The sequence below is a fragment of the Dermochelys coriacea genome, chromosome 2 (genome assembly GCF_009764565.3).
Source record: "Dermochelys coriacea isolate rDerCor1 chromosome 2, rDerCor1.pri.v4, whole genome shotgun sequence".
Classification (NCBI taxonomy): Eukaryota; Metazoa; Chordata; order Testudines; family Dermochelyidae; genus Dermochelys; species Dermochelys coriacea.
The window spans coordinates 28,195,311-28,213,113 of record NC_050069.1 but is presented as its reverse complement, the minus strand read 5'-3'; the positions used below and the strand labels follow the sequence as shown (position 1 = coordinate 28,213,113).

The following is a 17,803-nucleotide window of genomic DNA, read 5'->3' as shown; positions in this document are numbered from 1 at the left end:
GCACACTGTGTCAGGGTTGATTAGTATTAGGATGAGAGACTTCCAAAGAAAACTGAGGAGTGAAAGAAAATGGTGTTGGTGAAAAAGAAAGTCCCACTCTTCCTTCTATGGTCTTGTTCCTGAACCATTCAACTCAATGCAGTTTTTCCACTAAGTTGAATGAGAGACAAATCAAGCCCTTGGCCAGTACTCATCTTATCGTGGCATCAGGAAGGCACTGAAGCCATTTTTAAAATTTGTTATGATGTAAATCTAAGGTCCTGAACACTTGTGGGCATTTAAATATTCATGACATTTTTCACAAGAACAGGAGTCAAATATTCTAACCAAGATCCTATTTGAATTGTTACATACTGCAATCACGTATTTTACTATTATTTATTTGTATTGCAGTAGCATCCTAAGGTCACTGGCACGAGAAGCACTACAAACACAGTGACAAGTGACTGTACTGCAGAGCGTACAGTATAAAAAGCCCCACAAAAACCCCACACCTGAAGGGTAAGGGAAAATGTTACCACACACAGGAAAGGTGCTCAGGAGACGGCAGGCGCATGTCATGTTAATACCAGGTCTTCTGTATGTTTCAGATTTTATTTATTTCTTGTTAACACATTATCCTTTTTATTTATATTACACAAAGTTGGGTTTAAGAGGGGTTTTGTTTGTTTGTTTTTAGGATTGGGGGTTATACTTGGAGTTGAAGGGAAGGGAGGAAGAGATGTTTTGAGTAAAAGGGAGAAGAAAAACTGAGAGAGGGAAGGAGGAGGATGTGAAGGCCGGAGAGTGAAGCTGAGTGGAAGAGGAGCGGGATGAAGGAGAAGCAGCACCACTGAAAGCAAAGCAAACAAGAAAAAATATATACCCACAGTCCAAGTTCTAGAGCTGAGTGAATTAAGGTAACAGGAACATGGAAGGGCTCCTCCCAGCTACAGCTGCTGTTTCCCAGGTGAAAGGCAAGGGCAATGCCAGGTCGCTCTAGGTCTGGTAAAAGACCTGTTTCACCTCCCTCCCCACCCAACACACACACCTCAGCTGCAGCAGATGATGACTGCTTTGTGGAAGAAACCCCCAAATCTAGGGATTGCCATAAGACCATCCTCTTGGCTGCTGCCCATGTGAAGCAGGAGAAGCAGTCCCTTGTCCCAGTACCCCAGACATATCCCTCTGGATCCACTGGGAGATATAAGGGCCTGAAAGTCCCTGTGCCCTCAGCCACAGCCTGTGCTATCTGCTTTGTACACTGTTCTTCATTTCTTCTCCCAAAGCACTGTGTAGTGTTATAGTGCACTGTTAGACAGTTGATGAATTTGACCTCAAGGGCAGCTGCATTTCAGTAATGCATGAAGTGACTCTTCCTACTTACTTCGGGTCTAATATTTAAAGTCAGATGTACAGCTGCATGTGCAATTGTGTACTCAATCTGTATGGGCAACTACTATAAACTATATGCACAGCTCAGGTTTTTCTATGGAAAAACAACCACTTATGACTCACTGTCTATTCACATATGCAAAGAACCAATTTATACATGCAGTTGTGCTAATTACATACATACATTTAGCTTGTTTTTACTCAATTGCACGCTTACCTTTTTGAAAATCAGGTTTTTTATATATATATCTTGTAAAAAGTTTTTGAATCCTTCTGAATGAAAACCGAATAAAACTGTCACTTACATTATCACCAGATTAGTTCTGTTTATTGGAAAACATGATTCTGCCCTCATTACAAAAGATCATAAGGCATTCTGAGTGGGAAGTATTGTGTCCTTTTAAAAAAATGAATATTATAGGCCTTTATCTTACCTTTTTCTAGAGAAGTTTGGATCATTTTTCATCATGTTATCTGACATTTCTACTAGAGCTTGCAAAAAAATTTCAGTCAAAACATTTGACAGAAAATAACTTTTCCATTAAATGGAAATATTCACCCCCCAAAAAATCGATTTTCAGCAAAAAAAAAAAAAAAAAAAAAAACAGAAAAATCCCCCACCTTTTGGCAACTGAATTCTCAAGGTTATTAAGTTGCCAAAAATCAAAATAATTTTGGTTTCAGATTTTTGATCTTTCAACAAAAAACATGCAAAAATTACGAAAAAAATTGTTTTTGGTTGGAAAAAAAGTAATTTCCTTACCTATTCTAATTTCTATAGTAAAGAACTTTTCATCCAAAGATCCCAAAATCCTCATATCTGAGTACATATTATCCCTGCAGAAATTGTTTAATCTATTACAGTTACACACACCTTTGGAGTACACTGCATAACTGAAGCTCTCAGTGAAATGTAAAGAATATCTCCTGATTCTTCAGGGGTACAATGGGGTGTGAGTAATAGTTAAATTAGTAGAAAGTGTAGTGAGACAAGGTCGGTGAGGTAATATCTTTTATTTGACCAACTTCTGTTAATTAAAGAGACAGGTTTTCAAACTACACAGCTCTTTCACCAACAGGAGTTGGGCCAATAAACGATTACCTCACCCATCTTTTACACCCCTGTAATATCCTGGTACCAACACGGCACAAACACAGCAAACAATAGAAAATGTAGGACAATTAGCCATTTGGAGATCTGTTTAAGTAAGCACATTTTAGGCAGGTTTAAACACAACTGCACTGATGTACAATGTGATTCATTAACTTTGAATTCAACTGAGGGGCCTACAAATTACATGTGAAGGAAAAACTGAGTGGTGTTAAACTTAAGTATATATTTCTGTAGGGAGACAACATGAAAAGCTAATTATTCTTTCAAATTCTAATGTTGTCAATAATGAAGGGCTGCCAAGATCTGCACTGCAGATGGATAATACTGGCGGACAATGACACAAAAATAATATTTAAGCAAACAGACAAAAATGATATTACAGATGTACAGCCAGAAAGATGCAGAAAAAAAACTGGATGCATAGTGTATACCTGTGATTCTTGAAAGTCATTGAAGATGCACACACAAGGGAGTTCGTGGACTCAACCATTCAGGCAGGTTCCAAGCAGATCCATTCAGTATTTGCCAATGGTAAAATTAAATGTGGGAATTGAAAAACCCCATTTCTACCTATACAATGCATAATTATATATTTATAGTTGGTGTCCATTCAGCTTCTTAGTATATAAATTGCCAGCAGCGAGTTTTGCTGTATTTTTCCCTCACAGTGGTGGAACTGAGAGTAACTATCACATTATTTTATTATATAATAATAATTATATTTCCGTATGAGGAGAGATTAATAAGACTGGGACTTTTCAGCTTGGAAAAGAGATGGTTAAGGGGAGATATGATTGAGGTCTATAAAATCATGACTGATGTGGAGAAAGTAGATAAGGAAGTGTTATTTACTACTTCTCATAACACAAGAACGAGGAGTCACCAAATGATATTAATAGGCAGCAGGTTTAAAACAAATAAAAGGAAGTATTTCTTCACACAATGTACAGTTAACCTATGGAACTCCCTGCCAGAGGATGTTGTGAAGGCCAAGACCATAACAGGGTTCAAAAGAGAACTAGATCAATTCATGGAGGATAGGCCCATCAATGACTATTAGCTAGGATGGGCAGGAATGGGAGACGGGGTAGATCACTTGATGATTACCAGTTCTGTTCATTCCATCTGGGGCACCTGGCACTGGTCCCTGTCGGAAGACAGGATACTGGGCTAGATGGACCTTTGGTCTGACCCAGTAGGGCCATTCTTATGTTCTTATATATCTGTATCTCTCTCTCTCTGTACATATATGTATGGAATACATGGCTGTGTGGCACAAATACTTTCTAGGTCTAAAGTCTTGCTCATGCATGAGGAAGTCACAAAGAACATCAGCCCATTGATTAAAAACTTTACATCACACCACCATGTGCTCTATGGGAATGTCTAGACTGCAATTAAAAACCCGCAGCTGGCCTGTGCCAGCTAGCTTGCCTTACAGGGCTTGGGCTCAGGGGCTGTTTCATTGAGCTGCAGACATTTGGGCTTGGGATGGACCCTGGGCTCTGTGACCCTACAACAGGGGAGGCTGTCTAATTGCAGGCTAGCTATACCCTATGTGTGCCACGTAATTCACGGATACAAATATGTTTCAGAAGTTGTAGATCTTTTTTTCTTTGAATTATTCTTGCATCTTTTCACCTGTACATCCAGGACCAACTGTATAGGACTCAGAGTTGTAGCTGTGTTAGTCTGTATCAGCAAAAACAACGAAGAGTCCTTGTGGCACCTTAGAGACTAACATCTGATGAAGTGGGGTTTAGCCCATGAAAGCTTATGCCCAGATAAATGTGTTAGTCTCTAAGGTGCCACAAGGACTACTCATTGAAGGTAGACATGGAAGTTGTATACCACTATATAGTAAAAAATTCCTCCCTTTCCAAATACAATAGCCCCATGCTTCTATCCTATGGGATCAAAAGATAATGGGTATTTAAATAAAAGTATTATCTTTGGAAAAATCATTTTAGTTTTTTTTAATAGATTTTAAATAGTTGTTATACTCTTTTCCGCAGAATTGAACTACAGACGTGTGATTTTATAGGAGAAGGGACATGAAAAATGAGAACAATACAAATTTTTAAAGTAAGACGTGTCAGAAATTGGGAGATGTTGAGAGCAGGGAGTTGTGATTCTAGATATATGACATCTACAAAGTACATGAGGGTGTGGTGTGCTAAAGGTTTAGAGAATTCTTCCCAAGCTTTTCAAACAAAGAAGCCTAATTTTAGGTACCCAAGTCTATATTTAGACCTTTAAATAAGACTTCTGATTTTCCAAAATACAGAGTACATATCAGTTCCCACTGACATAGGTAGGAGCTGCTGGGTGTTGAGCATTTTTTTAAAATTAGGCCACTGATTTAGGTGCCTAACTTAAGCCACTTAGTTTTGAAAATTGTGTCCTCTCTCCCTCCCTTTTTCTCAGGAATGGGCATTTTAATTGAACGTGCTTTTTAAAAAATTTAATTACCAGCTGCAGCAAAACAATTTTTTTTCCAGTAGACAAGCCACGTCAGCCCATGAAATAGCTAAAAATAAAATCTTTAATAGCTTAAAAAAAAATCATGCCATGCCCCAGCAGCAAAGTGCTGCCTATGGAATTATACAACATGGCCCAAAGCTGACCTGATAATAATATCTAGTACTTAGATACTACTCTTCATCTTCAAAGCAGTTTACAAACATTAACTAGTTAATCCCCACAACATCCCTGTGGCCCACTTAAATCAAAAATTGGGCACTGCATGCTGGGACCTGTAGTCTCCGGAGGCTACAGCCCCAAATTAAAGATGAGCAATCTGCTCCATTTTTTTATGGGCTCCCAATATATTGCCAATGTCGCCCTCTGTTGGGTAATGTTTAGATGCCCCTGTTTTAAGCTCTATTAAAGCACTATACTATAGTCTGCCTTTGTTACTTTCTCAATGTTTTGGAATCTAGTAAATGCATCAAAGGCTCTCATATATTTAAGAGAGATCTGAGACTGAAGCTTCTTTTGTCATCACTATACATGGCTTCTATGCAAAAATCCTTTAATAGTGATGGAAGTCTGGATTTTTTGTGGTTGTCATTGACTCTTTGGTCATAAATGTTTAATGTATTTAACATTCTTTACTTAATCTTTAACCCAGTTTTTGCAAAAATGTGTAACAAACTGTTCTTTTAAAAACAGAGGGCCAAATTCTCAGATGATATAAACTGGCATAGCTCCACTGAAGACAATTTCCAACAGCTGAGAATCCACCGCAAAAGGTTTATCAGGGAATTGACAGCCATAAGGACATGAATCAGGAGACTGGCTCTTTCTATCTTCATCTAGCTATGCTAACACTTAAAAATAAATAAAGTGACACTTTAGACCAACAACATAAAAATAATCTGGAAAAGTATCTTGTGGGATGGCATCAACAGATGAAAGAGTACCTATTCCTAATTTGAAAGGAATTAGGGCTGTCAAGCGATTAAAAAAAAGTAATCACAATTTAAAAATTAATTGCACAATTAATCACAGAGTTAAACAATAATAGAGTACCATTTATTTAAATATTTTTGGATGTTTTCTACATTTTCAAATATATTGATTTCAATTACAACACAGAATACGAAGTGTACAGTGTTCACTTTATATTTATTTTTATTACAAATATTTGCACTGTAAAAAACAAAATAGTATTTTTCAATTCAACCACTACAAGTATCGTAGTGCAATCTCTTTATCATGAAAGTTGAACTTACAAATGTAGAATTATGTATAATAAAAACCTGCATTCAAAAGTAAAACAACATAAAACTTTAGAGCCCACAAGTCCTCCTTCAGCCAATCGCTCAGCCTATAAGTCCACTCAGTCCTACTTCTTGTTCAGCCAATCGTTCAGACAAACATTTGTTTACATTTGCAGGAGATAATGCTGCCCGCTTCTTGTTTACAATGTCACCTGAAAGTGAGAACAGGCATTCACATGACACTGTTGCAGCCAGCATTGCAAGATATTATGTGCTAGAGGCGCTAAAGATTCATATGTCCCTTCATGCTTCAACTACCATTCCAGCGGATATGCATCCATGCTGATGACGGGTTCTGTTCGATAACAATACAAAGTAGTGTGGATCAATGCATGTTCAGTTTCATCATCTGAGTCAGATGCCACCAGCAAAGACTGATTTTCTTTTTTTGGTGGTTAGGGTTCTGTAGTTTCTGCATCAGAGTGTTGCTCTTTTAAGACTTCTGAAAGCATGCTCTGCACCTCATCCCTCTCAGATTTTGGAAGACACTACAGATTCTTAAATTTTGGGTCAAGTGCTGTAGTTATCTTTAGAAATTTCACATTGGTATCTTCTTTGCATTTTGTCAAATTTGCAGTGAAAGTGTTCTTAAAACGAACATGTGCTGGGTCATCATCCGAGACTGCTATAACATGAAATATATGGCAGAATACGAGTAAAACAGAGCAGGAGACATAAAATTCTCCCTCAAGGAGTTCAGTCACTAATTTAATTAATGCATTATTTTTTAACGAGAGTCATCAGCATGGAAGCATGTCCTCTGGAACGATGGCCGAGGCATGAACAGGCATATGAATCTTTAGCACATCTGGCATATAAATATCTTGCGATGCCAGCTACAACAGTGCCATGCAAACATCTGTTCTCACTTAAAGATGACACTGTAATTAAGAAGTGGGCAGCATTATCTCCAGTAAATGTAAAAAAAAATGTTTCTCTTAGCAATTGGCTGAACAAAAAATAGGACTGAGTGAACTTGTAGGCTCTAAAGTTTTACATTGTTTTGTTTGAGCGCAGATATGTAACAAAAACCCCTACATTTGTAAGCTGCACTTTCATGATAAAGAGATTGCACTGCAGTACTTGTTTGAGGTGAATTGAAAAATCCTATTTCTTTTGTTTATCATTTTTACAGTGCAAGTATTTGTAATCAAAAATAATATAAAGTGAGCACTGTACACTTTGTATTTTGTGTTGATATTTAAATCAATATATTTGAAAATGAAGAAGAACATCCAAAAATATTTAATAACTTTCAATTGGTATTCTATTAACAGAGTGGTTAATCACCATTAATTTTTTTGAGTTAATCGTGTGAGTTAACTGTGATTAATCAACAGCCCTAAAAGGAATACTAAACACCAGCAGAACGTCCTTAATCATTGAATTGTTGGAATTGGGGATGGAAAATACTACAAAAAGGTAGTTAATAAGAGTACTGTACTGTAAAGCATGAAAGAAATAGACCTATAGTCAGTCTTCGGAAGAAAAACATTTGGATTCCCTTCATAAATGAAGATATCAGCTTTCTGGCAGAAAGTAGCTAGAAGTGTTTCAGATGGAAAACAGCACAGCAAATCTCAAATATGCAGGAACCACAGCATTCACACAAGTCCAAATTTTGCTCTTAGGTGCACTGGTTTAAATCTAGAATAACTCCATTGACTTACCTGTAGTTTGACCAAAGTAAATGTGAGTTGGATTTGGTACTATGTAAACAGATATAGAGATACACCTATATGTATTCCCATTTTGATCTAATTTCAAGTTTCTTCAGTATACTAGGATCCCTGACATTTCATAGAAGTGTTCAGGGTTTGTTTGTTTTGTGTTTTACTATATGTAATTTTAAAATTCACTGTACCTGTAGTGTCGAGAAATTTCTTCTTCCACCTGGGTAATAAAGTCACATTTGGTACATGAGTGTTCTTTGTTCTCTTTAAGAGTCAGCGGCCCATCAATCCCTTGAAGGGTATTTGCTTCTTGTTTGACATCAGATGTCTGGGCTTCATGTGCGTTCTCATAATGAAGCAGGAGAATATCTACATCAGGAGTGGAGAATGAGCATTGATCGCACTGGTGTTTGACTCTAGAGCTTCCTGTCACCCCAGGAGACAAGTGCAAGAGCAAAAGAGCACAGTGGGAACAATTACTTTTTCTGCAAGCAAATGGATAAGTAATATCTCCAAGGTGCTTTTCTGGGCTGCAGAGACCCCGAGGACAGAACTGACAGTGTTTAATGGTACATTTGTGAATGTTGTGTAGCTGCTGATAATGGCGGAGAAGTGGGCCCACCACTATTACTTCTGGGCCATGGCTCTTTGAGTACCTAAAGTCACAGAACTGACAGTTGTAGCTTGTCACAACGTTATCCTCTGCTCCTTTGCTAGAGAAGTCTTTCTTTTTTGCCATACTAGAGCCCTTTTCTGTCTTTGTTACTAGCTCCCCATCTGCATTTTTGGCTAGGTCATTCTGATTAATGACAGATCCCCTAGAAAGTTTATCATTTAGATCTGGATGAAGGCTTCCCGATTGATTTCCCCCATGCTGTTTGCTGTAATGTTCTAATAGTTTGAGAGAGCTGAATGATTCACAGCTGAAACTGCAAAATTTACACCAGTAGTAACTGGTAGCATCTGTATCATTTTGTCGAGAAGAATCTATGGGTTTGATAGGCACCGAGTATCCAACTGGTGTGTTGTCACCTGCTTTTACGGTGATTTTGTCCTGCCACTTCCCCAAGTCTCCAGAATCACATGTTCGAAGAGTAGGACTGGATTTATTGGAGTTTTTCTCTGAAGGTTTCCCAGATTCAGAGGAGGGAAGGGCGGCTTTCATTTTGTTCGGGTGAGTCTGTAAGAAGTGTTGCTCTAGTTCATTTGATGAGTTGCCCATGTAGGTGAAGTTGCAGAATTTGCAGCGGAAGTACTTGGTGTTGCCTTGGCAATCTGGAGTTTTCCGTCCAATGCCGATAAAGGTTCCACCTAAAGTGACCTATGAAAAAAGAATGAGATAATTTTAGCTATACTGAAGAATTATTCAAACCAAATGGGAAAAAAGGAATCATACAAAAATTTAAGGATAAATTTTAATAAGACCTACATCACCAATGTCTCATTTGTAACAACTATGTCATAAAACAGTAATAAAACCCTTCACTTCTGCAGTACTTTACATCTGAAGATCTCAACGTGCTTTACAAAGTTGAATAAATATTGTGCCCACTTTTTCAGTTGTGGAAATGGAGGCACGCATACGTTAAAGAGACTTGCCCAGTTTCATAGAGCTGGACCTGGATATCTCTTGACTCAATTCCTATGTATCTTCTGTACTTATATGGCCAGCATTATTGTTGCATTTGTGCACATCACAATCTTTAACTCACAACATCCATTTTAGGTAGGGAAGTACTATTATCTCCATTCTACAGATGGAGAATTAAGGCACAAAGAGGCTAAGTGACTCACCCAAAATCACACAGGAAGTTTGTGGCAGAGTCGGGACATGAACCCAGCTCTCTAAAGTACTAGGCTATTACCACTGTAACATCCATCCTTTACTGCTCTAAAGTAAAAGCGGCAAAGAGTCCTGTGGCACCTTACAGACTAACAGACATATTGGAGCATAAGCTTTCGTGGGTGAATACCCACTTTGTCAGCTCTAAAGTACTACCCCATCTTTCTCTTTAAAATCAAGCTAATATAGATATCCCTCAATAGGAGACTTTTGCGAGCATTTTAGCTGAGTGTGGAACAGGATCAGGCCCCCAGTCTTGATCTGCCAATATGACAAATAATTTGGAGTGGAAGTCAGTATTACAGCACAATGAGTACCACAGTTTTATGAATCTGAACGCACAAAAATGAAATTTGAAAACCGAATTCAGTTGACTGCGCCTGATTACATCCACTCCTTCATATAAAGAGCATTCTTACAACAGCATCCAGTATCCGCTGAGACTCCTTTTTAGAAATATGGGGGTTGCTGTCTGAACTGAAAGGCAATTTTCTCAAAGATTACTCAGTGCAGACATTCTCCAAGGAAATCTTCTGTTCTTTTCCTATTAAGAGCTCTAACTCAGTAAAATAAGGATGGAAAAATTACTGTAGAAAAATGGCATGTGGCAAAAAAAGAAACTTACTACACCCAAAACCATGACATCACTAATTTAAAAAAAAAAAGGTAGGTCTACTTAACTGTTCTCATGATCTATGAGCACATGGATTGCAGGAAGGAAGGAAGCAAGGCTTCCAGGCTTATGCTATTAAAATTTCTGTTCTCATAGCAGGCAGTCCTGCCCTTCCCATGAGTGCACCACACCTGTCTTGTGACATCATAGAGAGATTTGCTGCTTCTGTACAACTGGTATGATGGCCAAAAAAGGAACGGAGGAGGGAAGGGGAAAAAGTCTCTCATGACAAAAATCTCACCACAGCTTTACTTCTTTTCCTAAACTATAATAGTTACACAATATTCAGCAACCAATTACCTTTTACACCCACCCACCCTTCACCCAGTTCACCCTTGGTATACCATTCCTAATAAGCAGAGATGTTGTGGAAGCTTCCATGCAGCAGTGCCATGCCTTGAATTTTTCTGTATGAGAAAGGCTTTAACAAGGGCGTATAACGTTTCGACACACTCCGTGCAGGGTCAGATTTTCATTCCCCCAACTGTTAAGTGAATTACTGCTTTTCTCCAGGATTCAGTTGTAATGCATTAGGCAAATGGTGTAATTATTTTTTTCTTCCCCTCTTCAACAGCTGTGCCACAAAGCAAGCATGTGATCACTGCTCATTCAGAATCACACCATACGGAAAGACTCAGACATACAAAGAGCACGACATGTAAACATTTTAAAATGCATATAAATGCCTTTTAGCCCTTTAGCTTGGAGTATAAGATGCTATGCCTTGTATGCCATCAGCACTAAATACATATAGTGAGTCAATAGGTTCCTAAATCATGGTATAAAGATGCTTTTCAGCCTCTGATTCTTGTTTTAAAGAAACATGATTCCAATGAGCTGGTTAAAACTTTTTTCTGATAAGCTGAAATGAAATCTGTGTGTGTCTGGCAAAGACATTTAAATAGATAACCATGAGATCAAAAGGCACCATGGTATAACCTGCATTTAACATTACTATGGGGCTTCAGAGTCCCAATTTCAGGCTAAGAGTTTGGCTCTGAGGAGTTCTTTGGGAGCGAGCAGTTTTGGGGGACTGACTACTGCAGAGGGTCATTGGTTCCTATTGCTAAAAACAGAATAGCAAAAAATGGAGGCAAAACATGCAGGGCCTGATCCTCTGAAGTCAGTTGGAACTGCAGCTACTCCACAGGATTTGGCTCATTAGGTCTCCATCCATCACGTTATTTCAAATGTTCAAAGTTTTGCTGATGTTCAGTGAAACATCTCTGCCTTTAATGTAAAGGGGCATTGAAGGAATTAAGGAAAACAGAAAATAACAGCCACTCCGTGTGTGATTAACTCAGTTGCAAGGAGATCTGTTTTTGCTCATTCATTCAGTGTTTGTTTATTTTGCTCTTGCACTGAACAACCAGCCAAAATACTTTACCTTAAGTGGCTTTTATGAGTAAATACATCCATTATTCTTAGGAGTCCATCTAGAGAGCCTACATACAAGTCCATCTTTGCAGAGTTTTGGACATCAGTTAGGAAGCAGGAATGACAATAAGCCCAACTGATGCTTGTTGCTAATTACATTGGAGAAACATATTAATCATATCAGTATTTTACCCAACAGAGTAGCTGTAAATGAATATATTTTTGTAACTTTTCCTAATCCTGATGAATGCCCTACACAGCAAGTTCAGTGTCCCATGCTATCCTCCTTCTCTGCAACGCAAGGATAAAAGAGAATTAAGGATTTATAGTATAACTTGCGCTTACCAGTTGCAATAGAAAGGAAAAAATCTTTAAAACACTGGAATGTAACTGATTACCGATTGTTGGACCGGCATTTCACTGAGTACCCTACCACAATTTAAAATAATGGATCCCATTAGCAGAGAGTGTACGTGAAAGGTAACATAAGGTCATCCTAATGTTATTACACCCAAAAGTCATTTTTCAAGCACAGAAAACCTATTTAAAGCCTCCACTAGGGTCATCAGGTAAAGGAACAAGGAAACTAGCTTTCATGTAGCAAGGCTAGCAGAAGCACTTGAAGGAAAGTGGTAATGATATAAACTAAAACTGCCTCAGCTTTCAGCCAGCCAAATTTGGATGAAGCCTATCCATTTGCCAAAGTGTTTGGATTCGTGCATTCTACTCAAGTCTTGGCTTGACTTTCAGATTTCTCAGTTACATATCATATCTCTATGTAAGGACAGCAAATTCTCTCTCTGTGTATATATATATATTTTTTCCCTCTTGCTCTCTTTCCTTTTCCAGAGAGAATGGAATAAAGAGGAGAGAGAGAGAAGGGGGGAGGGGAAGTGAAAGTAGACATACCCCATCCACATTTCTCTGAAATTTCCAAGGTGATGGCTAGCTTCAGGTACTTACTCCAACAGTTTATTCCCATTCCCATTCCCCTCACACCCTCTGTGTTTTACTTTCTAACCCATGCGTTCCCTGCCAGCACAAAAATCACAAGGAAGAGGACAAAGCAACACTAAAAAGCTGCAGTTCTAATAGAGCTGTGGAGTCCAACTTTATTCTTCCCACAAGCAGGAGTGCAGAGTGAGCAGGGCTGGGGTTAAAAAAACATCCTCAAAACTATGGCTCCCAGGCAGATACACAGAGGGATGACTCACATTCAGCATTCTCCTCCTGTAGCAGGCCCTCCTTAGGATGGAAAAAATAGTTTAGTGACTAGAGCAGTGGACTTGAACTCAGGAGTCCAGGTGCCATTCCCACCTCAGCCACAGATTTCAATGGAAGTTACAAGCCTAAATACCTTTGAGGATCTGAGCCTGTTATGGATTAAACTGAAATAAATCCCATTAGTAAGGATCACTCGTCTAAAGCATCTAAAAGTCCAAACTCTTTTTAGTTAATAACTCATTCATGAATGTCAACAATTATCAGTAGAGTTCAGTCTTAAATAACTAGCCATGCTAACAGGCTATGACCAAAATCACCATAGGGATTGGTGCTGTAGCTCACGAAAGCTTATGCTCAAATAAATTTGTTAGTCTCTAAGATGCCACAAGTACTCCTTTTCTTTTTGCAAATACAGACTAACACGGCTGCTACTCTGAAACCTGTCATAGGGATTCAGTTCATCTCTTCAGTAGAATTAAATTTGTGCTTCCTTTCCATTATTGTTAAAAACAGCCAGAAAATATAAAAGAACCTGATAAGAGGAAGTCTGATTTTGTTAAATGTCAGTATTTCTTACATACGGTGTTTTGTAGCAGTGTTGGTCCCAGGATATTAGAGGGAAAACTTAAGTCATGTTAGATCTTGAAGGATTGAGGCTACCCAAATGTAAGAGTGGAGAATGCACTTAAAACTGTTCTAGATTGTAACCAGGTGTACGAAACACTGGAGAAACAAGGTGTGTGAAGTAATATATTTTATTGGACCAACTGCGGTTGGTAAACAAGACAAGTTTCAGAGCTCTGTGTAAGCATGAAAGTTTGTCTGTCTATCTCACCAACAGAAGTTGGCCCCATAAAAGATATTACCTCGCCCATCTTGTTTCTCCAGTGTTCCTTACAGATGATTACTACTTAGAACAGTTTCAAGTGCATTCTTCACTCTTTTGGGTATTCTCAATTCTTCCAGATCTAACTTCCACACCAGCTACAAGCCTCTGTGTACATTTAGTATACAAAATGTATTAAAGGCCTTCTGGGGTTTTCCAATATAAAATGTATTCCTAGGTAATTTTTAAGTAACTACGGTGTTTATATAGCTTCAACCATTTTGTCATTAGATGTGCAAAACACCTGTATCTTTATTTTGCTCTTACACATCATTATTAATATAATTCATTAGAGCATTTACTGGGTGTTCTATAGAACATCACCTGTAGCTGGGGGAAGGGTTTTGCCTTGTTTTTACTGTACATTCTTTTGTACAACTGGGCCACTCTTCTTTCGTGTTCTGGTGTTTTAGAATTTTTAACTCCCCATTAGTTTAATAATTACAGCAAGGGAGTGAGCATCAGAACTCCTGGATTCTAGTCTTGGCTTTGCAACCTTAGCTAAGTCACTTTAATCACCTTGTGGCTCAGATTCCCCATCTGAAAGATGGGCAGTGTTTGGAGATTTTATGTTTTTAATATGTTTAGATCAAGTTGAAAAGCACTTTACAAAGGCAATTTATTTATAAAACATTTCTGGTAGATATTTGAATGTATGTTGCCTTTATTTAAGTCTCTAACTCTTGATGATGTCATGACCTATTTAGCATTTTAGAGGGTTGGTTGGGGTTTTATTTTGTTTGTTTGTGTTTCATTTTTTAATTATTATAGGATACATGCACCCCTTGTTTCTTTATTATGGAAGAATATAAAGATTTTTTTCAGTGCTTTTAAATCTAAGAGGGTGTTTTTATTTGATTTTGCTGACCCAGAATACTCTCCCTCACCACTTTACTTGCTTTTCTGATTTCCAAAGCCAATCCTGAATTCATTATTGTGGCAAATGGCTTAGACTATTTTTCTGATTTAACATAACAACAGTCTACCAAGGAATCTACAAGTTACTCTTTTTATCTATTTTAGAAAGCAAATTCCACCTGTAGGAACTAATGTCCAACATGCACATAACACTCAAGGGTTCATATGTAAATCCTTGGGTTCTGGTGTGATTGTTGATTAGACTGTACATGGTCATAGTGGTTTCTCAAAAACTGACTTTTGCCTATTTGCAACTGGACCAGGTAATGAAGTTGGAGCATCAGATGTAAATCAATCTTCATTTCTGATTACCTGGGCCACATTTCAGTCACTAACCAGGAGGTAAAGGGCCGTAGATCCCTTACCAATCCCCTGTACTATCCAGTTTTCCATTTGCCAATTACTCTTAATCTTCTAATCCTAAAATATTTTCTAATGCTCCTGTTTATCCAGTTGCTTTGTGCAATATAGCATGCAGAACATTTTAACAAACCCACACTTATGAAGTTCTTCGTGTCATGCAGGCCAGGACAGATTCTTGGCTTTAATGCTTGTTTCTATAAAACCACCCTACCAGTTCCTTAAACTCTGAGAGGAAGAACTACCTCTCACAACATGGGAGAATCTTTAGGGTATATCTACCCTTTGAATTATGCACTAAAATGGTATTAATGCCTGTGCAGGAAGAACAGAGTTGTGTTAGCGATGCTAAGAGCCAATGCAGTCCCCAAGCTTTCTGTGTTATTTGCATCTTTTAAGCAAGCAAGCACCTATGGGGGTCACAGTCACTTGAAATAAGCATGTTCTTCTCAGGATTGATTCCATTCCTATGAAAGTCAGTGGGAGATTTGGCATGGACTTTAAAAGTAGTAAGATCAGGCTTTTTTTTTTTAAACAAAAGTCTGACAGAATAGTTTTTAATTTAAGGCCATCAAGCCAGGCTCTGTTAAAACAATGGGAGCCAGTGACACTCAGAAACTCTTAGAACCAGGAACTTGGTTTGCATTTAAAGTACTGTACAACAATACTTAACACCAGAGAAAATATAACACATCATGCATTCTTCATACCCTTAAAATATATTTTAAATTATGGGACAGATTTTTGGCCGCAGTAAGTTAACATAGCCCCATTAACATCAACGCTACTACACTGATTTACACCAGTGAAGGATCTGGCTCCATAATTTTAGAAAACTTTATTTTCTGTGCTTTTCTTCTTTTTTGTGTGTATGTGTGTTTTTGTTCTTGTCCTTTCAGCTTATATCTAAGTGTCTCCTTTATTTTTATTACTTTTACCAGTTCTCTTCATCAACAGACATAATATACCACTGGCGATCACTAGCATAAAGACGAAGATACAAGCAGTACATCAAAAAAGGAGAGACGGTAACAGAGCCTGTCTCAGAACACTGAAAATGGTACTCCAATCTATAGCACTTTTCTACGACTGTAGCAATAACCTTTGTTTGAACTAAAAATGCTGATCTAAATATCTATTCTACAGCTGGTAATTTGTCCTCAAATGCTTTCACTGAAACAAAGACTGAGGGGATCATAAAGATATCAGTTTAGACTGCATCTTACTTTGGGGCACAATGTCTCAAGGTCTGGCAGTTATGGAACGTATAGCTATTTTAGATATAAATAATCATTTTTAGAATTTACTATCTTAAGCACTATATATTTAGAAAGCTCTCAGTAGATAGCCTAGTAAATGCAGAGATTCCATTTGAGCTAATACTGGGTCTGAATGTATCCGATGAAGTGAGCTGTAGCTCACGAAAGCTTATGCTCAAATAAATTTGTTAGTCTCTAAGGTGCCACAAGTACTCCTTTTCTTTTTGCAAACACTGGGTATGTGTTTTGAAGATGCAAACGTTCTGAACCAGACTGCAAGACCTTAACTCGTATGAATGAGCACTCACAAGAGTAGTCCAACTGACTTCAATGGGTCTATTTGTGTAGATAAAAAAATTGATACACAATTAAAAATTAATATTACCCTATGTCAATGTTACCAAGTGCTTATTTATATGCACAAATACAGTATTTTGTATTAAATCTCAAGAAAATAACTAATATGTCATTTGTTCTATTCATGGTAATGGGGTCATCCTTAATTTTCTGAAAACCTAATGCCATGACTGTTGGAAACTAAATACAGAGAAAATCAGGATTCCCAGATAATATGCACAGTAAGTAGACATACCAGACTGCTGCTCCACTTCAGCCTACTGTTCATTTGGACTCAATCTAGACTTACTCTGACTCTCATGGAATAAATCAAATTTCTGAGATACAGTGAGAGATATGGGGTGCCAGCTAGACCTCAACAAAAAGAATTCAAATAGAGCACACCAGGGAAGAAAGAGAAAGGCCACTGGCTTCTACGGCAACTATGGAGAACAGTAGATTCATCAGAGCCAACCCGTATTGTGTTCTGGATATATCCTTGAGGTGTTCAGTGCACCCAGATCCAATTAGAGCACATTACAGTGTCATGCCATTCACCTGTCAGAGAAAGACTCCAACCATGCAACAAGTTCCTTGTGGTGAGATCTCTGGCACCTGTGCAAAGTGCCATTTGAATCAACAGATTTCCACACGATTGCTGGGACCATCTGCACAGAACTCATTGCAGTATCAGGCCAAAAGTGACTATTTTCAGTTCTAACCTATGTGCAATATTTTTAGGAAAACCTAATTTTTCAAATGGGAGAAACAAAAGTATCAGTTTGGCCATTCAGAGGAAACTGGATCAGTTCAAATGATACCATAGGGCTACCAAGATGCCCAGAAGCTAAACAGGAGCTCAAAAAGTGAAAAGAAATGAAGAAGCTAATGAGTGCACAAAGACTTCTTATCCAGCTGGATGCTAAGATTTCACAGTCAACAGTCATATATTAGAATTGTGGGGGGATATCCAAAGGCGAT

At 38.1% G+C, this 17,803-nt stretch overlaps 1 protein-coding gene across 3 annotated transcripts in view; it reads right to left on the bottom strand.

Annotated features, from left to right (window-relative positions):
• Window positions 1-17,803, bottom strand: part of TRPS1 (transcriptional repressor GATA binding 1) — a 263,286-nt gene that overhangs the window by 190,537 nt on the left and 54,946 nt on the right. For all 3 annotated transcript variants that reach the window (XM_038389249.2, XM_038389253.2, XM_038389250.2), the window contains one exon: window positions 8,138-9,267. In XM_038389249.2, coding sequence (XP_038245177.1) covers window positions 8,138-9,267 — 1,130 coding nt within the window. The remainder of the gene's footprint in view (window positions 1-8,137; window positions 9,268-17,803) is intronic.